At 41.9% G+C, this 21,136-nt stretch overlaps 3 protein-coding genes and 1 long non-coding RNA gene across 6 annotated transcripts; 2 read left to right on the top strand and 2 right to left on the bottom strand.

The window, feature by feature from the left end:
• Positions 1 to 1,715: 1,715 nt before the first annotated feature.
• Positions 1,716 to 7,600, top strand: LOC101752769 (protein FLOWERING LOCUS T-like). 3 transcript variants are annotated; one of them, XM_004957272.4, is made up of 5 exons: positions 1,716 to 1,947; positions 2,897 to 2,958; positions 4,350 to 4,390; positions 6,602 to 6,818; positions 7,379 to 7,600. In XM_004957272.4, the coding sequence occupies exons 1-5, from the start codon at positions 1,750 to 1,752 to the stop codon at positions 7,395 to 7,397; spliced, it is 537 nt and encodes a 178-aa protein (XP_004957329.1). In that variant the 5' UTR covers positions 1,716 to 1,749; the 3' UTR covers positions 7,398 to 7,600. The 3 variants fall into 3 exon arrangements, with proteins under 3 accessions (XP_004957329.1, XP_014660267.1, XP_014660266.1); XM_014804781.2 differs by lacking the exon at positions 6,602 to 6,818; XM_014804780.2 differs by lacking the exon at positions 7,379 to 7,600 and having other exon boundaries at positions 6,602 to 6,822.
• Positions 7,601 to 8,093: 493 nt separating this feature from the next.
• On the bottom strand, positions 8,094 to 8,817 carry LOC111256344. Its single transcript, XR_002676458.1, has 2 exons — positions 8,571 to 8,817; positions 8,094 to 8,494 (listed from the first exon to the last, which is right to left on the bottom strand). It is a non-coding gene; the product is annotated as an uncharacterized LOC111256344 (long non-coding RNA).
• Positions 8,818 to 10,875: 2,058 nt separating this feature from the next.
• LOC101786913 (solute carrier family 35 member F1) lies at positions 10,876 to 14,693 on the top strand. The gene is made up of 11 exons (XM_004957271.3): positions 10,876 to 11,085; positions 11,504 to 11,598; positions 12,178 to 12,235; positions 12,347 to 12,541; positions 12,790 to 12,866; positions 13,136 to 13,218; positions 13,660 to 13,711; positions 13,825 to 13,893; positions 13,979 to 14,065; positions 14,156 to 14,220; positions 14,333 to 14,693. The coding sequence occupies exons 1-11, from the start codon at positions 10,968 to 10,970 to the stop codon at positions 14,487 to 14,489; spliced, it is 1,056 nt and encodes a 351-aa protein (XP_004957328.1). The 5' UTR covers positions 10,876 to 10,967; the 3' UTR covers positions 14,490 to 14,693.
• A 716-nt stretch (positions 14,694 to 15,409) lies between these two features.
• LOC101786521 (phospholipase A(1) LCAT3) lies at positions 15,410 to 19,565 on the bottom strand. Its single transcript, XM_022824217.1, has 11 exons — positions 19,155 to 19,565; positions 18,926 to 19,017; positions 17,989 to 18,116; positions 17,730 to 17,865; positions 17,604 to 17,655; positions 17,413 to 17,513; positions 17,168 to 17,344; positions 16,805 to 16,962; positions 16,340 to 16,394; positions 16,191 to 16,244; positions 15,410 to 15,867 (listed from the first exon to the last, which is right to left on the bottom strand). Exons 1-11 carry the CDS (start codon positions 19,423 to 19,425, stop codon positions 15,703 to 15,705), a joined length of 1,389 nt encoding a protein of 462 aa, XP_022679952.1. The 5' UTR covers positions 19,426 to 19,565; the 3' UTR covers positions 15,410 to 15,702.
• Between the last annotated feature and the right edge of the window lie 1,571 nt (positions 19,566 to 21,136).

Here is a 21,136-nt window from a genome sequence, read left to right as displayed (position 1 = left end):
AACCTATCAGTGTTTGTGTTATTTTCTTTTCCATCTATTGTTTCGCCCAATCTGAGCTTCATATTCTTTTTAATATAATCAGCAGCTCTCTTGCCTGGTTCGTTAAAAAAATATTAGTACTTTATTGTATAAATTTGGATAAATTTAATATGCTTTGACTCTGAATGACTTATAATTTAGAATTTGGAACGGGGAGTAGTTATCTACTAGTCAAAAGTCAACTGATTTGCACTGTATGCAGCTACGACTTTTGGAACGAAATGAGTACCCTAATGCATGTAACTGATATTCATTACATTTGTTGCATACAGTCCAGTATATAGTCTCATATGCTGTTCAGAAAAAGGTGAAAGAAGCCTGGGACAGTACGGAGTACTTATTATGAGTCTAACGAAAACGTGGGGGATAAGGTACAGGATGTAGCGAATATTGGTCTTCACCTATTATTCCCTGCTGAAAAAAGAAGCAGCAAATTTGCATGCATTGTTTATGGCAGTTGCAGAAGTTGAAGCGTATGTGGAGAGCCAACGCAGAATGTGGTGTTCTGGCTGTAACAACTTGGATGCAAGTTCCATATTATGCCATGACTCTATACTTCTTGGAAATTCTAAATGCCCATTCGTGCCATCAAAAGTGTAATTTCTTCTTGAAAGGAGATTTTAAATGCCGTGATGAATCTGGAATAAGCTATGGACTTGATGATATCAAAACATTGATGCGCCGACTCAGGCCAGGAGATGCCTCCGGTTCCTCTTTGGTCCGAAATCACGTGTACATATATGCATACAGCTGTATTCTGTGGACACGGGGCGAAGCAGCAACAAGTGAATATGACAATTGTACGAAAATGGAAAGAGACATTAAAATATGTTAATGGAAACCTAAGACTGAAAAAGAATAGGAATGCCATGTAGAAATAAACCACCAATGATCTGTAGCTTCTGAACATGCATGCTGTGGTAAAATCTGCAACTGCAATTTGCCATACCCAGATCATTCTAAGGGGAAACTTCAATAGGTGAGTGGTGAAAGTTTTAGATGCACACATGTATATGGCCTATTGTAGATAAGAAAATGAATTAGGGTCCTGTAGAGCACGTCCAGGGAATTAGTTTTCAATCAAGGGTGAAGAGTGAAGTAGATACTCCAATAGCCGTCAAAGGAAAAGCAAACAACAAGAAGAAAGAAGATTGCTAATGACCTGCCTCTACCTCCCCGGGTTTCGTACTGCTGCATTGTGATGTTGATCCAAAGAATCTTTCTCCAGCTATGTGCTCACCACTCGGAGAAGTATCGTCGAACATGAAATGACTCATCGTGAGCCTTTGGCCAAGCCCTGGCTAGGCGCCATGCAGGGGAGGCTAACTCTTGGAGCTTTAAACATACCTCCAGATCTTTGGAGAATATATGCATGAAAAACTGATCATAGATATCATTCACAAAGAGCGTACAGCTTCAACTACAACTAGGCCATCTGGATGTTCATGCAGCAAAGAAGCAACTATAAGTGAAAATAATAATACATATGAAAAGTAAGATTCCCTCTTCTTATAGTGCTCAATGGAATGTTGTGAACATAAAGCGGATGCTTCACAACTAATATAAATTTACGAAGGACTGCTCTGTTCTTCCCACAGGAAAAACATCATTTGATAGCCCCTCCGGCCTCCACCACACCGTAGTTTCCACCTAGTTGTAGATCAACAAAGCTCTCTTCTATAGCCGTCAGCTCATTTATAATACTAAACTATGTCGCGAGGCAGGGATCCTTTGGCATTGAGCCAGGTAATTGGTGATGTGTTGGATCCTTTTGTAAAGTCAGCAACAATGAGGATTAATTATGGTGACAAGGAGATCACAAATGGCACTGGACTACGAGCATCAGCAGTGCTCAATGCACCACATGTTGAGATTGAAGGCCATGACCAAACAAAGCTCTACACACTTGTAAGTGACCATGATAGATTGTAGGATCATGATATTTAGTGTTTCGGCACTGCATTAGGTAAGGTGAACATGACTTCAGTTCCAAGAAATGGTTCAACTAAAAAAGATTATTCTCATGTGAGAAGAGGTAATACCGAATGTAACTAGAGGAGTTCTTAGAGTGATCCACACACATCAAACACTAATTTGTTATTTATATGTTTTTTTCTCTTTCAAAAAAACTATAAAACACAGATGCTGTCCTACTTAAATAAGTTATACAACTTGCAGAAATATTGGTTTATGTAGGTACGTATGACTTTCAACGATGTATATCTAGGAATTACTGATTAAGTTGCACTGAATGTTGAGAATCACATCGGATGGTTTTTGTTGGTTATACAAAGAACACATAGAATCATTTTGCTGAAGATCAAGTTCATGTATCCTATATGCTACTTTAGAATATGCTTCTGCACCCTACCTTGTTTGTCCTCTCTGGTACAAGGATATTGGATAGGATAAGGCCTTACAAGTACATCTGTTGTGTGACACTCAAGTTGCTGCACATGAGCATACTCTAAACAACTGAATAAACATGAGCGCAATTTAAATAACTGTACTGTCCATGGAATGTCCCACAAATTTAAGCCTAGCCTTAGTGGTAAAACAAAAAGAAAGAAACTAAGAAAAGTCACACACAAGATAAATTACTCCCACACCCCTACCATACTATCTTGCTCAGAGACACATTGTACATGCACGATACATTGTGCACATGCACAAGCGTCAACATAGCTAGAGGTGCTTAAGAACTTAGGTTTTATCACAACTTATGGCTCCTTTTGGTAAAAATAAATAAATAAACACACCATCCAGTAAGGTCACCAATAGTACTCTTTTTTCTCATTTGTGATGTACCTATACCAATCAATATACAAATGCTAAAGTCAAAGTTACATCTTCTAAGGTTATGGTGGATCCTGATGCACCAAGTCCAAGCAAACCAGAGTACAGGGAATATCTGCAATGGTGAGCTTATTATATTTATTATTCATGTACAGTGTTCAATTGCATCTTTTCTAGGCTCTGGATAACGCCACCTTTCGCAAAAAAAAAAACAAATGGATACTACTTGCCACATTTTTTATGTTTGTAGTTCAAGAACCCCTTACCTAGATAACCTGCAGGATTGGATGCAGCCCTCTCAAAAAAAGGAGGGGGGTGTTTCTTTTCCATCCATCAACATCTGAAGAAATCTTGTTGTGTATGCTATTGGGTAAGAAAGCACAGTTTGTACAATAGCGTTTTTTTCCTATCACTGTAGTTCGCTCAACCTAAGTCTCTTTGTTCAGACTGTCAGCTTATTATCAACAATTAGTAGTTTTCAGCTAAATTGATATCTGTACCTTGGAAATAAAATAATTAATATCACGGCTTATATTTCATCATTATAATACTTCCTAAATTCGTCAAGAAGGTATTTTGCAAACTATGCATCGACAAGGTACTCTGAAAAGAAAAGCACTACAGAAAAAACTGTCAATTAATTACTTTATGGATAAATTAAAGAGAGAACAGTCATGGACCTCACATTCTAACCTGACTACTTTAAGATCATCATTCTCAATTGTTACAAGCAATTATCAAACATAGAAAGGTAAATTGTCATAGTATTTTATAAAGTAAGGCATTAGTTATACAACATTGACATGAGAATATTGCATATGCATGCATGCAAAAGGTATACAGTTATAGTGATAGTCAGAACTATGGGGGAAAAGACTTATTTTGCTTAACTAGAGTTCAAAGAACACATCAAAAGAGCCAAGTGGTATTGCTACCACTTGTACTACGGTGATACACTGAGACTCACATATATTGCTAGCACAATATTTAGCATGCTCAACTGGCAATTATAAATGTTTAATTTACAGGAGACTATAAGCTTGAGAATTGTGGCTAGGATTATATAGAAAAATTACGAACTATGAGATTTGTGTGTAGGAGTATCTAGAGGTTAACCAAACTAGCAGAAGATATCAACTTATAGACTTCAATATGATGGTCCCATGTAACATAAGGATAGCCATTTGTTATTTTGTTAATTGATCAAATTCGATTTTGCTATTTGCTACTAAGAATCAACCACCAGAACAAATTAAAGAATCATAGAATAGATCACATTTATTAGTGTGACCTGTGAATTTGCACCACACCTGTCATTGATACAAACACTCGAGTTTACCTCTTACATGAACATTAATCTTTTCATTCATGTATGATTTTCATAGTTATGTGCTTAATTTTGTCGTAAAAATGTTAATTAATTAATTATCTGCAATGCACATTAGTTATTTTGATGCAGATTAAAGATCTAAAGGTGGGCCCTTGTTTATTTTATAATTGTCTGTTTTCTACAGGTTGGTGACAGATATACCAGAGGCAAGAGACGTACGTTTTGGTGGGTAACGCATTATCTAACCTCTTCTTGCCGAATTAGCATTTAAGACACAAATGTTCAAACTTTCTTTTTGAGGACTAGATCTTGAACATTATAGTTGCAGTAACACAAACACCAAATAAATTAAGATTCACTTTGTATCATAACCAAATATACATAACCCGCATCATCTTCCACTTAATGTAAACGTTTCACCAGCACCTTGCTCTTGGCAATGTAACAAAATCATGTGGTCAGTTAAATCTATGTCAAATTGCAAAACATTTGATGATAGAAAAGGGAATAACTACAGAAGAATTGTTGCAATGTAACATGCTTGGGTTTCACCAAATAACCGATATGTACTTAGTAGTACCAATGTCAAATTTTGAAGAAAGATGTGTGCATGGATTGTAGTAAATTCAAGAATTTTGTACTGAACTAAGAACAACTCAATAATTGTCTAAATCGTCCCCTCACCAATTGCAAGTGGTGTGATGTAACATACCAGAATCTGACATCTGGATCAAGTACTATCTGTGCCAAATGCATGCTAGGTGAATTTATAGTAGGTTAAATAAAACACTTATCTTTTCATCAGACGTCCTGATTTGGTTCAATCTCCTTGATTGCCATAATGGCTGCCATTCAGCTCTTTTGATTGCATTTTCATAACTCTCTTACCTTTTAAATTTAGCGTCATTCAGCAATCGATAATACATATGAATCAAATGCAAAGAACCTTAGAGGAGGGGGAGGGGCACCACTCTAATATGAGACTGCACCTATGTTGATGCAGGTTAAGCAGTTGGACGGTTATCTGCCCAACAGCGCCTGAAGTTGGGTATCTGAGATCATGTTAAGTTCTGTGGGCCCCACTTGATCACTTTAGTCAGTGTGGAGAGACTTCTACAGGAAATCAATTAGATGGATATTGTTACCTGCTTCACTGCTTGGCAACATACAATGCTCGACCGATGGTTTCTGTGTGGGCCCACAGAAATACAGGATACAGCTATATATTAACTCTTTTAGACATCCAACAGAACTTTAAATATTAGAACTTCCATTTCCAGACAAAAATAAAATTCTGGAAAGAGCTTAGTGTTTAGATTAAATACGAGACTATAAGATTGCCAAATTGCTTCCTGGTTTAGGGTCCCATTCAAGAAGCTGCCAATTAATCCCACAAGTATTATATATTAGCATGGGGATAAAAAACATACTAATGGTTATCAGTTATTGCAAAACACTAGTGGTATGACTTTTTTGAGAATTGCATCTGGGACTTCTTCAAAGTCAAGCAGCGTTCCGGAGTCATAAACATATCTTTGGTAATGTATGCACAACCTAGCAGCCTAATCCTCTGATAGGCTTACCAAGTTCTGTTTTTCTTAGGCCAGCAGATAGACAAAAATCTTTGCTAATCATTCAAGACTGCAAGAAAATTTAAGGTAGTAAACAGAATTTAAGTAAATTTGAAAAGAATTACAAAATTAGCATATCATACTCATAATAGACCTCATGCATTTTGCGAATTATGATCCACACTTGATGATACCTAAGCACTCAGAATGATTTATCTCTCTTTTTGTGTATGGTTAATAATGGGAGCATACCACCTGTAGATAATAAATTTATGTGCAGCTTTGATATTTACTTTGGATGATACAACGGTCTACGCTATAGGTAGCAATAACTCCAGCACCACAAGCTATTTGTGTGTGTAGGTATGGTGGTGGTATTTCAGTACTAGGACATATCTAGTGCAACCAACCCTTGCTACCAAACAGGTAGCACCTAAACCGGTTCATGAAAACTACATTAAAAAGCATGGATAGATAGAGCATGTAAGCATCTATAATCATGCAAAATTTGAAGATAAACAAAAACTTGTGCTAGGAGAAAGAAAAAAAGAGAAATCAGCAACTCAATAGTTGTGGATGTAACTGTTCATAGCTGATCAGCAACCCGCAACTATTCAAGTGCTGATTTCTCTTTTTCGTTTCTCCTTGCACAAGTTTTGGTTCAGCCTCAAGTTTTGCATGAAGATAGATGCTTACGTGTTCTATCCATCCATATTTTTGATGAACTTTTGTGCAGCGGTTTAGACGCTACCATGTTTGGAAGCACCGTAACCTGCAGTAGCACTTGATATGTTCTCGCATAGCCTTCACCTTAAAAATTGTAATCACAACAAATCTTTCTAATAAGGAATACACGCTTTTTCAGGCAATGAAATAGTTCCCTATGAAAGCCCAAGGCCACCTGCTGGGATTCACCGAATTGTTTTTGTGCTATTCAAACAGCAAGCACGACAGACAGTTTATGCACCAGGATGGCGGCAAAATTTCAACATTAGAGACTTCTCAGCAATTTACAATCTCGGAGCACCAGTTGCTGCATTATACTTCAACTGCCAAAAGGAGAGTGGTGTTGGTGGCAGAAGGTAGGACAGAAACTTTCTATTTAGAATAAAACAACTATAGATGTTAAATAGACACTAAAGCACACAAAATCTGAAAGGGCTCTCTCTCTCTCTCTAGGTAGAAACCAGCACAATAGTTGTCTTATAAGTCATTAACATGATAACATCTAATCCAACACAAGACAAAGTCTACAAAGGTTGAAGTATCAAAATTTAGATGAGGAATACTCTAAACCTAAAAAAAATATTTTACTTCCCATAACATACTGAACAGATTTAGAGCTTAATTTCCTTGGTTAGAACATATGCTTTTTAGGAGAGGAGTGTGCTTTCCTAATATTCTGCAGGCCATAATCAAGCTATGTATCTTAAGTTGTGTCTTTAGCATTAATAGGGTTCATTGCTTACAAAAAGAAAAGGCTCTAATAACCCATTTAATGATGAACAATTATGCTTGGCAAGTGATACGGCCCGACCTCTCCCTCTGTTTACTGATATGAGAAATCAGGCATGCTATTCTAGGAGAATAGTTCCTTTAGAAATTACCAGTTCTTAACAATATTCTATGGGTGGTTTAACAGGTTCCTGGGATCAAGCTGAAGTACAGATACAGAGAAACATCAACAAGGCAGCACTATTCACAATTCAGAAACTAATATCCACATAAAACAGTTCAAAACATTTGAGATGTCAGTTTACAATTAAGCACTAGACTTATATCATATGAAACAAACTAGCATTTGAAGGTCATCTTCTGATGTCACCCGCTTCAATAAAAGATACTATGTTCATATTAGCACTTATGAGAAAAGGTGTTCAGTTGCAAAAATCACTGGTGTTCCAAAGTTCAAGTATCACAAAAAAATTTCAAGTATAAATCTGCTTGCTGGGTTCTCCAAGCACAATGAAGGAGGCCATGGACGTGACCATCCTACCCATTAGTGTTCCAAAATTCAAGTATCAACCTGCTTGGTCCTCCTTTTACCCCTGCAGACCCATGGTCTGCAGTTCTGAAGGCGTTATAAACTGAAATTCTTGTGGACGATTTTCTTTTTGTCAAGAGACAAGAGAACAAGGATTTCATATCCCTCATGATGGCATATAGAGATATACTGATAAGACCATGGGGACCTTAAAGTAAGAGTAGAAAACGGAAAGAACTACATGACCCTGACTTAAAAACAGAGTTACGGAACAAAAGCAAATCAATCTAAGATCAAACAAGGAAACTAAACACTGAAAAACATTATATACCAGTAATAGATAGCTTGTAAAAATTGCAGCTACATCCACACATAGGTAAACACAATACATCAAGAATGACAAACAGTAACATTGCTCACAGAATCTTTAGAATAAGTACTGAACTCACGGCAATCATAGTATCATACCAAGAGCCAATCTGATCCAACGAACCAAAGCATCGAGAAGCCACACACACAGCATAGTTCACTTCGATGTTCTAACTATGCGTGCTCAAATAGCACGACACCTAGCAGATTGGCCCAGGTCTCTGTACCTGCTGACGGCCTCACCACCCAGCGTCCATTCCAACGACGATACGCCATGCAACGCGTCTAGGAAACTATACTGCCAAGTTTCGCAACCAAGTAAGCTTTGAGCGGTGCGTCCCCCCGCCTCAACCGCCGGTGGCGAGCGAGCTCGACGTTCGACACCGCCGCAGCGATACCGAATCGCTAGCACCAAACCCGTCAGGGAATCCCGAGAAAAAAGCGAGGGAATCACACAGGAATAGGGACATTACCGACTTACCGTTGAGTGGAAGGGGATCACGGCTCGACGATTCGACCCCGGCCGGGGCGAGCGGATGCCGTTCCGGCTGCTCCTGGGGAAGGCGGGCGGCTTAGGAGAGGCGGAGGGAGAAGGCGCTTGCGTTGGTTTCTGTAGTACCGCGCTTGTCCTGCGCGGAGCCTGGGGCGCTGGGTTTCAGGGACGGGACAGTTGGGGACGGTGGCCTACCCGCCCACGGCGTCCACGCGGACGAGGTGGGAGGTGGGCAGGTGGCTCGGCACGGGCGGGGGAGGAGGTGGGACGACGCGACACGCGAGAATGAGAATGCGAATAACGGAGTTTGGGCTGGGCTTAGCCTCCGGATGCATTTGGGCCGGCTGGCCCCACTAGTAACACGGGCCCTCTTATTGGATGTTCACATACCAAGGAGGCCTGTTTGGACTGCTCAAACCTATAAATCCGTTATCCGTGTCCCGGTTTTGTTTTCAACACGATGACGCGATGTGAAAAAAACTCCACCCGCCAATTCATATCTCTGGTCAAATGGAAGATACTCTAATTTCAAATTGATGAAAAGTACAATTTGGTTTCCGTATGAGGATTAACTTGAGTATATGTCCACATCTCACAGTCAATGCCAGAGCTCTTAAAAAATTTTGAGAAACGAGAATAAAGTTGGTCAACTTTTTACACTGTGCGACGTCGGCGGAGGGTGCCTGTCACGCATTTCTATCAAGAGGTGCAAACGTTACCACACATGAATCTGTAACAAAACATCCATCACTTGTTTTTTTTCTATTTCGTTGACTAGCAAGAACAAAAGCCCCGTACAATGATGCTGCATTAATTAAACATTTAAACAAGAGCAAATGTAATTCGAAGGTCAGATGTTCATTTCTTCCTGCGCAAAAGAAATAGCATTCCATCAAATAAATACACTACAGTTGCAGGATATATCGCTCTCCGATCCTTACTTCCTTAGCTAACCACCGCCTCGAATGAACAATAACAATATAATGAAAACAAAGATATATAGCTGCATCAGCTGAAGAGAGCAATATATACGTGACTCCATGGATGACAAACGTAAACAGCTGTATACGGTCGTATTCGGCTATTCGCTAATGCATTACTGATATGGTATTAGTGTTTAGATACGAGCTCGAGTGGCGATGGTGCCTAAGACTAAGGAAAAATTTACTCCCTCCATCCCAAATTACTCTTCATTTTAGTTTTTAAATACATATCTTTTGCTACGTATATAGACATAATATATATCTAGGTACATAGTAAAAGCTACGTATATAAGAAAACTCAAAATGAATAGTAATTTAGGATGGAGGAAGTATTAGTGAACTACTGAAGATGCTCTAACGTGCGCCTTTCGCCTTACTTTCTCTAGCGCGTGCATCCCATGCCTAACTCTCTCATCATATTGGAACTACCGACTTACTCTATCTCTTACACCACTAATATTTTTAAAATAACTTCCACCACTAATACCACCCCACCTTCCTCCGCCACCTTCCACCTTGTTGCACACAAGCTTGGTGCATCCCCCTCTCTATTAGGGTTTGAAATTTAATAGGTGCGAAAAAAAAGAAGAAGAGTCCTAAGATGTCGGCTCAACGTCTCCGATTTGAGATTTTGGACATAGCTGCCCATTCGGTAAAAAAAAAGAGTTATTATATAAAGGATAGATTAATGAAGAGATAAAATGATCTTAATTTTCCTTATTTACAACAATGCTAATTGAATGCCACATGCTAATTGAATGCCACATGCGTATACATATAATAAATAGAGTAATTATGTACATTATGCAGTACAACCGTAAAATGAAAGTGGCTAAGGCCCGTTTCACTGGCACTAATATCAAGGCTGGAAACTAAGTAATTGTACATGTTGAGTGTTATGGGGATGAAGCTCCTCTCACATATGATGAAATTCTCCATTCTCTCTTCTCATAAAGATCTTTGCAAAGTTAGCAAAATTGCTGATGTGGCATGAAATTTAATGCTCATGAAATTTTCACTGAGACTGGCCTAATTATGATTTGTTTTTAGGACAAATTTGAATTCCAGAATGAATTTAAATTTCATTTCTAAAACTGATTCATTAAAAAAAACTAATTCCCCTAGCAATCCAAAGATCGGGTCAGAACCCTGCAAAAAGCGCTTGAGGTACATCGCCCAAAAAAGATACCGGTCTACACCACATCCGCCGGCATAGCGGCACAAGCGGCGCCGGGGCCTACAAGCAGCGACGCTGACCAGCTGGTACATATAAAACAGATGTAAATAATTGCACACGCCGTCGCTGGTTTGTTCGCGTTCGCAATCTCGCACACTTCGGACGGCGACGTTGGCGTCTAGCAAGGGGGCCAACAGCAGAGACCAGAGAGGAGAGAAGCAAGCAATGGCGCCGCCGCCGAGGTGGCTGCGGCGGGAGGTGTTCGTGGGGCTCGCGCTAGGCCAATTCGTCTCCCTGCTCATCACCTCCACGGGTTTTTCCTCCTCCGAGCTCGCCCGCCGAGGTACGTCGCGCCGCCGCCGTCTGTGCTGTTCCCGTACGGCGGCGATGACGCCTCTGTCTAACTTGCCTCCTTCCTAGGGTAGGAGTTCTTGGCGGGAGCGCAGCACTCCAAAAATACTGGATTGTGCTATCGCTCTGAACAGAAAAGACTATCTTTTTAGTTAACTGTGGCACTGTGCCTTCAATTGTGCCGTGATTTACTTGACAAGTTCTTCATGCTTTGCTTGGCTAAGAAGCCGGCATTTGGATCCTATAGCTTCAACTGCCAATGCAAGTTTGTCTCATTTCTTTGTGTGTTGTGAAAATGAAACGTTGCAGTCTTACAGAGAGATACCATGTTCAGGTGAAAGTTGAATTGGGACAATTGGAAATTATGAAGACAAGATTGAATGTCTGAATCACGAGGTTTTTTTTTTCAGGTGTCAATGCACCTACGTCACAGTCACTGCTGAATTACATCCTCCTTGCACTTGTTTATGGTGGGACACTGATATACAGAAGGCAACATTTGATGGTATGTCTGGATGCCGCTTTTCACAAATTTGGTTAAAGTGTTCATATAGGGAAATAGCAACTCATAAAAGAATTGTTCTTCTAACAAGGCTACTCACGAATTGTTCTTCAGCTCTTATGCTCTAGAGAAATTCATGTGGCACAGTGGAAAATAACAGACTGAAGTAATGAATATTTTACAGTCTCAAAAGTTGTGATCACCAGTTGTGATGCTATTTTTAGGTTTCAGGACGGCAGAATAATCTTTTTAGTAATATTTTTTGGATAAAATGTTGAGATGCTATTCTGGGGTTTGAGGTGCCCAACCTTTAAATTATTCCCTTGGACCAGTACTTTGTGTTTTACTGTTTCTCTTCTTGTATGATTGATGCATGTACGTTGCATGTTTAAGGCATCTTGCCCTGCTAACCTGGACTAATGACCAGCCTCTGTATGTTAGCAAGGATATTTATCCGTTTTCTGATTCTGTTCTTTACAAGTTGCTGAGACTGTTTGTCGCCACGTTGTTTATGTGGTGATGCGGTAATGTGAATTTTCTACCAAAGGAAAGCCTGAAATGTTTTGTGTGCTGTTTCTGCAGATTAAATGGTACTACTACTTGCTGTTTGGCATCATAGATGTGGAGGCCAACTACATCGGTATGCACTTACCATTAGTGAATGTAAAGAAGGCAATCATTTTCGAAGTTTAGTTCCATTTTCTTTTCTTGTGTATATGCTAAATTGAATTGCTTTCCTTCCCCCCCACAGTTGTGAAGGCTTATCAGTACACATCCTTGACGAGTGTGATGCTCCTGGATTGCTGGTCAATTCCATGTGTCATTGTGCTCACTTGGATCTTCTTGAAGACAAAGTACGGGTTGAGGAAGTTCGTTGGCGTTGGAGTTTGTGTGGCTGGCCTTGTACTGGTAGTGTTTTCTGATGTGCATGCCTCCGATCGAGCGAGTAAGGACATGCTTTATTATTGCTAAATGTAGACGTTCTCTCAAAGTTACACTTCGATGTATCCGTAGCTCAGCTAGAGATTTTCTACTCAATATCTGCATTTAAGTTTGGTTCTCCAGTGCTCTGTTTTTGTGATCTTAGAGCTCATACCTGATCCTAGAATTCTAGGACATGGAAAATGGATAAAAGCTGCTGCATTTATCACAACACAGAAGAGTAATGTGTAATTCATATGGAGTGTCTTGCAGAAGGACCCAACCCCTTGAAAGGTGATTTGCTTGTCATTGGAGGGTCCATGCTTTATGCCGTCAGTAATGTTACTGAGGTAAGAGGCAACTGCACTTACCTCTGCTCGATGAACACTACCATTCTCCTCTAGCATATTAATCGTTTGGACTTGATATTGTTAGGATATGCATGATTTGATCATTTCTAGTAGTATTATTTTTCCATGGTTACGAGACTAATATGTTTATTAATCGACCTATGATAATTATTGCTGCATTTTTTTCGTTAAACATCTCATTGTCTTGGACATAAAGTAGAAATATATATATCTGGAAACTTCAAAGATTTCTGTTTACAAAATTCCAGGAGTATTTTGTCAAGAAAAGCAGCAGAGTTGAGGTGATGGCCATGCTTGGTGTTTTCGGAGCAATTATAAGTGGTATACAGATGTATCCTTTGGCTTCTCAAAAAAAACAAAACCTTGACTTCATGCAGTAATTTCTTCACAGTAGTTTCTTCTGTGGCACTTCTATTACAAGCAAAAGAAAACATAAGATTCTGATAGCGACTGGCAGATTTAATTGCATGACCCCTTGCCTACCAGATCTTTAGTGGTTCTTTTTTTTTGATATACAAACCACTTACTGATAACTGGTTCAGCATGAAATGAAGGCTCAACCAGTGGTATATGATGATCAATTGGACCAACGGTGAGAGTCTCTTTTAAATGCAGCCCATAATTTGGAAGATTTCACGGTTGTGGTAGATCAAAATAAGGAACTTGGAAACCTGAATTCTTTTTATCATAGACCAAACTAATTTAATTTCAACTTTACACGTCAGAGGCAAGAAATATACTCCCATATTTCATTTCCTTGACAATGGTACAGAAGCATACTTGAAAGACACGAGCTCAGATCAACCCACTGGAATGCTGGTGCGGTGAGTCTCCTTCCCTCCTGCACTCCAAGAAATTATTTATGGCCGAGCATGTTCCATTAATTCACGATGTTGGCCATGATTCATTTTTTGACTCTGTACTTTTATCTTTTCAGATTCTTCCCTTCATAGGATTTGCACTGGCAATGTTCTTGTTCTACTCAGCAGTACCAATTATACTCAAGGTAGAAACCACTGTCCTCTTGCAGACAAATTCATGATTGTCCTGAAGAAATTTACAGAACATATTGGGGTGTTTGATTTTTACAGATATGTGGTGCAACCATGCTAAATCTCTCACTACTGACCTCAGATATGTGGGCTGTTTTAATCCGTATCTTTGCTTATCATGAGAAGGTATGAATATATGGGTTCCCTTCTCCATTAGTTCATCACAATGGCCATCCATAAATTGATCTGGTGGGAGCAAACTCTTCTCATCTGCAGGTTGACTGGATGTACTTCGTTGCTTTTGCCGGCACAGCTGCGGGCCTTGTCATCTACTCATACAAGTATTGTGCCTTTTCTGCTTTTCAGTTTTCTGTTGTCTCTGACCATGGATAGGGACATAGCTATGATACTATACTGGTGTGACTACTCACCGCTTAAAACTGCTGCAAGCAGGAGCTCAAAGCAGACGGCTGAAGAAACTGCACAGGTCACAGGGGCCAGGGACGAAGAGGCTGCAACGGGGAATGGGACAGCACAAGTTCCTGGTGTTGGAGATGATGGACCAGCCTCCAACAAGGAGTTTTCATCAGCTGCTACTGCCTCAAGGTAGTAGGCAACTGCCTACAAAACTACTTGTAATGGAACATGGACACGGTTGTGAAATGTAATATCTTTTGCTATCCGATGTGAGGGGGAAAAAAAGGAAGGGTTGATAGCTAGGACAAGTACATTGCAATATTGCATAGCAGGCTTCCTTGTTGATTCTATAATTTTTCTATAAGCACGAAATGGAAATGTATTTGCTAATGCTGAAGGAGCTGAATATTGTTTCTATCTGGAGCTACCGTGCATGGTGTCCGGAATCTGGACGATCAAGGAGCTCAAATTGGTTGGAATGCTTCTGAGGCAAGAAGTAGCTCGGGACACACATGGCGCACCAGCTTAAGGGGAAGGCCATCCTTCATAGGATCATTACGGCTGTTAATTAATCTGAATGTGTCGACGGGAAAGCTTGGAGCTGTCGCCTCTTTGCCCTATGGTTTCAGTTAAACAGCCTCCGGATGGCTACGCCTGCAGCGTCGAATCGGGGCGGCAAGAGCTTCCAAGCAACCCATGGCAACGGCCAATACGTCTGATGCCTCCGACAGACGGAACACGACGCGCATCTCCAGGTTCTTCTCCCACATCACTTGGCGTGACACGAGGAGGAATTTCCTCCCACAAGATGTGGAGACAGCAAGCTGAGGCTTGGTCACGTTTTATTTGGTTCTTGGCGGGGATGCGGCACATTTTGTGCTCGGCTGGACGATCCTGGACATGGTCAATGGTCCTCGGAAGGCAGCCCAGCTCCGGTGGCGGAATGGCAAATCAACGACCCAGACGCCAAAGATCAGGCGCTGCTATAATCTTTGAATATGCGAGCCGTTACGAAATGCAGTGTTCTGGTGCCGTAAAATTACAGATGACAGTGGTAACAAGATGTATCCGACTGTCATGTATAAACCAGTACGCTCAACCCAACTCCTCAACTCCAGAATGCTTTCGAAACCATGCTCGATTTCATTATTGCTTCACCTTCACTACGCTCCAGCGTTGGAGGCCGCAATGAATACGCGTGCCAGACTTGAAAAGATACAAGCCCGGCAACGATACATCGTGTACAGGGGGCACCCCCCTTGTTCCCAGCAGAGATTTAAATTGTGCAGACATATAGACATATACATACAATCCCCAGAATTCGTGTTCCATCGTCTCTTCAAGGGAAATGGCCAAAATAACAGTCCCCTGAAGAGGTTGGCGATGGTATCGACAAGGAGACCTGGCTAGGAGCTCAGGTCCACCACTTTGGGTTTCGACACGCGACGCCGCTGTGCCTTCTCGCTCGCGCCGAGCCATTTCTTGAGAAGCTCAAATACGTTCTCATCGGACAGCAGGCCACGGTGGTCGGCCTTGATGCCGACTCTTTCTTTTGCCGCGAATCCATCTGCCTGTCGACAACCATACATGGCAAGCGTGAGAAGCTGCTTCTGTGATTGATCACTGATGAAGTTGAGGAAGACTGCAAGAGGTATGCTATCCTAATGTCCTCTTCCAAATGAACTAAAAGGCACTTAAAAGAATACAAAACTACTACTGCTGGGGTGTGTATACTGCTCATGTGCAACCTTGGTGTAAACCTGAAACTGCTACTGTTTCACTTTTGACATTTTGGTCTGGCATTTGTATAGGTTCATGTAGTACTAGGCATCCTTAGCAAAACAAGGATGCAGTGCTTAGCATAACGCGTGGTGTCGGATGCTTATCAACTTACCATTGCTGATTCAGCAGGAACTGTGCCATCTCCATCCACATACGTGTATGCTGGCTGAAAAGAGAACATCCAGGTGTCATGTTGCTGTGAGAAGCCACCGAAAATATACAACTAGAGACTGATGAGGGTCAAGTAAGAGGGTACAGTACCACTGTGTGACACACTTCTGACAGATCTCCAATCGGGGAACTCTTGGAGCCATAGCTGCACGAAAATAGAAATAATGTATTTAGTGCCAGAGGAATGAAATTGTGTGTATCAGCTATCAGACTCGACACTAGAGTATTTTCTCCTAAAATAATTGTGAAGTATCCTCACCAATAAAAGGTAATATGGATATAAGTTGACAGCTCCAGCTTTGGAGCTAGAATGCCCATATCTCTTTGCACAAAAGATTGATAAGAAACTACCTCATTTTTTTATTATATTCAATATTTATAGAGTACCATCCCAATTCATGTCAGCTGCTAAAGTTTCTCTATCTTAACTTCATACATTGTAACCTACAAGCCTATAGGTAGTCCAAAATAAGATTGATGGATTTCAGAATAAAAAATCTAGAGCAGTAAGAAAAAACAATGTGATAATAGTATCAGCTGCCATCATAAACTTACCATACATCATATGGAGTGTCATAAGATGTCCCATATATGTTGTAAAAACTCACAGTATCTGGTAGTTCAGCATTGTCAAGAATTCGGCGCGTCTCAGTGGCCCATTTGAAGATCGACAAATTAAATGGTAGAGCTACTTTCTTCCCATTATACATGAGCTACAGGTACAAAAAAAAGGGAATGAAGTACCAGTGGATTAAAGAATTACCCATACTAGGAGAGCTGCATAGGTCATGCACATGAATTTAAAGCCTATCTTGTAAGTGCATGATTCTTAGCTTTGGTAGCAAAGTCACTTTAGATTTATATATGTATTAACAATTGTGTCAGAAACAACACTACCCAAAAAAGTTAAAAATCTACCTCATTGTTCCTTAAAGCTTCTTCAAACAAGGATACACAACCAGTTGCTTCATATTGAACTAGCTCCACCGTTCCATCCTTTTCAGGGTTCTTACGCCAAACCTGAATAATTGGTTTTTTCTTCCAATTGAAGTCCAGATTTGGCAACATTTCATAGATTGATGGGCATTCAACAAGCTGCATATAATTGGAACAGACTTAGAAGGGGGAAAAGATTGTTTGAAACAGTATGGTCAAGAAATTACCAGTTGGTGCATTGCCCATCTAGAAACAAAAAAGAAGCTCTCAAAACCATAAACAAACTGCAGTCCAGTAAGTAGAGAATCATTGATGCATCCTGGGGCACCTGCAGAGATAAAATTACTAATATAAAAAGCATATTCTGTAAAAGGACATCAATAATTAATACAGTTGACTGAAAGCTCAAATAAATTACCTTGAAATGGACAAGCAATGCAAATCCATTTGTTTACATACTTTGTGAATACCTACAAAATGGGGCAAATTGAGAAACGGATTTTTATGCCATAAGCAAAATGACATGGCAAACATAAAAACTCACATCATGATTTATAGACATGAAGCAGCACACTAGCAATCCACCCATAGAATGTGATATTATATTAACCTTTTTCCCTCCAGAGGTCTTATAAGCAGTTTCAAGTTTTGTTCTCAGACCAGCCATCACTTTGTCTATCCTGCCAGATAAAACCACTGTTACAGCATCTTGTGCTTGCACAGCGATGAAGTGTTGATCCATTCATTTATTGACCGACTCAACAACCAGCACCATAGGGATAAGCCCACAAGTAGGAAAGTACCTGTTGCTTTGACGAAAATCATAACCATATCCAAATAGTGTGGTCCCTTTCTTGTACCCACAGTTAATGAGCATATCGATCATATCGTGGAAGTGATACACCATAGTCAGATGGACAAGTTCTACAAACTGAAGCATAAAAAAAAGGAAAACCCATATCAGAGGCATTTAAGCTCTTCAGGGGGCAGATCACAGTACATCAATACAGAAATAAAGTCCAAGATTCTGTGATTCTGACCATCAATTCTAACAGAGAAGTACAGATACAATCAATCATTTTAGTCAGTAGTCACAACAAAGATCAATTATAACAGCTGTCTCAATTTCATCAGTTGCTTAAATGCGCTTATTTGTACTTCAGGTGCAAGGCATGACTAGCATTGTCTCACTACTCAAGTTGCTGCTACCAGTACTCCACATAAGCACCCTTATGCTGCTGCATGGGTTAGGCATTCCCAATTTCCAGGGTGCGTGTTTCTCGGAAGTTTGGTACCACTGTAGGCACTAAAAGCATGATTGAATGCACCACAAATTCCAAACGAGAAAATAATTCTAAGTTTTAGAGATTACTACCCGAAATCCAATATTGTTATCTTTATCTGTCCACAGTCCAAATTCAGTCTACAGTGGACATCTAGCAATTGTCTGTCCCTGTCTTTCCAAGAGGAAGAAAAGATGAAAAAGGGTTTTGGCATCGATAACAATGATCACTAGTTCCTCTATGTGGCCATTTCCTCCTGTCCACTTCCTATTCACACCAATCACCAATGACTGAGTGCGAAACGACTCACTCCAAATATCCCAATCCACTGGTTTCGGAAAAGAATATACCATGCTTAGACACCAAGAAAAGACCGCTTTTAAAAAATATCCCGGCTAAACTAATCACGTTTTGAGCGCCTTGCCGCCTTCCATTGAAGCAACAAACGGGAGCTCACCCAGGAAGGATCAAGAATGTCGATGGCATACAGCCCGTGGTCGTCCTCCGGCACGACAATCTCCACGTCCTTGTCCAACGCCTCCACGTACCCTGCGCAGGAACAGGCAACCAGAAGCACGCTTGAGACAACCACTCCCCGACTCAATTCAGGCGTTTCATCGAACACCTGAAGGGGCACCCCATGTAGTAGCAACGAAGTAGTAGCACAGCTCGAGCAGGCAACCAACCGGTGCGGGCGTTGTAGAGCGACCAGAGGTACTTCTTGAAGTCGAGGTTGGCGAAGAGGATGCGCACCCACACCCTGAGGTCGAACTTGGGGTCGGACCGCCGGCGCGCGTGCAGCACCGACCCGCCCATCCCGGACACCAGCAGCACGGGCTCCCGGCCCCCGCCTTCCACCGCCGCTCTCCCCCGACGGGACCGCCCGCGGCGCCGGCGTTGGCCCCGGAGTCGGCGGCGGAGCACGCGGAGGCGGAGCCGGAGCTCCGCGCCGAGCATGGTGGCAGTGGCAGCGCGCGCGCGGCGAGGCGGGCATGCGGGGCGAGCGCGAGGTGGAGTGCGGGCGCAGTATTAATCGGCGCATGGGGGGCGGTGTCGCGGTGACGGGTGAGCTGAGGGGCGGAGGCTTCTCGAGCGAGCGAGCGAGCTGCCTGGAGTCCTGGACCAGGGCTCGGTTCCGAGAGCGCGCTGAGCCGCTGACGGTCCGGTAACTTGTCCGGGCCCAGCGTCAGTGTCGTTGGACCATGAGACGATAGACCACGAGGAGCGCGTGCGGATCAGCGAGGAATATTCTGTTTCCCTGTAATAACACCGGCACTTTCCAAAAAAGAGAAGACATGCAGATGCTGCCGTGGGTGGGGCCATTGACCTGTCACCTGCGGTGAGCTCTCTTTCGTCTTCCAGGCCGCTGCTGACTCGGCGCCGGCGGTCCTTGTACGAGCGCTACTAGCTAGTAGCAGCGATTTACACGGTGACGCGATCATGCGACAACGACACTCCCCTCCGTCTACAAGGCAGCCTTGGCTTTTGTTCTCTCATTCATGGTCGAAGCTCCCAGTCCCAGCTGCTAAATTCGGCCACGTGCCGACGTGTTGCTTTTTTTCCTTTTCTTCCCCCCTTGTTGTTACTTGCCGTTCTCTTGTTGCTTGGCCATCTGGATCGAGTTTCAATTCAAGGCCAATCTCAACGTGGATGAGATCGAGAAGGAGCAACGGCGATGTTCCTTCCATCTCCTAGCTGCTGTTCGCCCGTTCCTCATTTGCTGTTATCTGCTTGTCTGCCTTTCCTACGGCGCAACAGGCAGCAGCCAGAATGAGCGTAGAACTCCACCCATGCATCAGCAAGGGTTGGTCCCTTTGCAGTACGGCAGAGAAATCACTTCTACAGGCAGCGGTAATTAAAGGTGTGTTTGGTTGGTTGTATCATTTGATTCATGTATGAAATGATTTAAAATAATAATGATCATTTTGTTTGGTTAGGTGAATTGGACCAACTCATCCAGGATGAGGCCATCCCACTTAATACATTATTCTACTAATTAGAGTGAACCATATGGTACAAGTAAATTGGTTGAATCATCCCATCCAGGATCATCCATGCATGCATCATGTGGTGCATGCAACCAAACCCACCTAATAAGGCGTTTTTTCGATACCTCTATGAGTTAAGTACTTTGAGTAGTGGACCGGACCACTCCAATCAGCTAGTTACCATCGCAGTAGAGTTGCAAGCGGAGGGAGCAGGATACCGTCTCTAGTCAGGCTAACGATTTTTTTTTTCATTTTTCTTTCCCTTCAAGCGATTGTGCTTGTAGATAATGTGATGTATGGGAACGATTTCTCTCACGTAAAGTCAGAGATGTAGTCATCGAATAACGTGAGGTCACACTACTCGCTCGCTCGCAAAGTACATGCTCGATCGTTGGGCATCAGATGAGCTACATCCCTAACTCATGGCCACTTCCATGGACGATTGCTTGTCGCAGCCACTTCCACCGGGTCTGCCGTAGGCGACCGTGTTCTTGCCGAGCACGGCGACGTTGTAGCACTTGGGTGTGGTGACCGCATACTTGTCGGGCATGCCCTTTATGTTAGTCCCGTTGATGGCGACCTCCAGGTCACCAGGGCGCCGTCTAGGAGCAATTCAGAACCCGAGACTGGGTGGGCTTAGACCTGAGCATTTTAAACCCGGCTCGGCCCGACCCGAGCCT

The sequence above is a fragment of the Setaria italica genome, chromosome II (genome assembly GCF_000263155.2).
Source record: "Setaria italica strain Yugu1 chromosome II, Setaria_italica_v2.0, whole genome shotgun sequence".
In the NCBI taxonomy this organism is placed as follows: Eukaryota; Viridiplantae; Streptophyta; class Magnoliopsida; order Poales; family Poaceae; genus Setaria; species Setaria italica.
The sequence above is the reverse complement of the archived record's forward strand: the minus strand, read 5'-3'. Positions and strand labels throughout refer to the sequence as shown.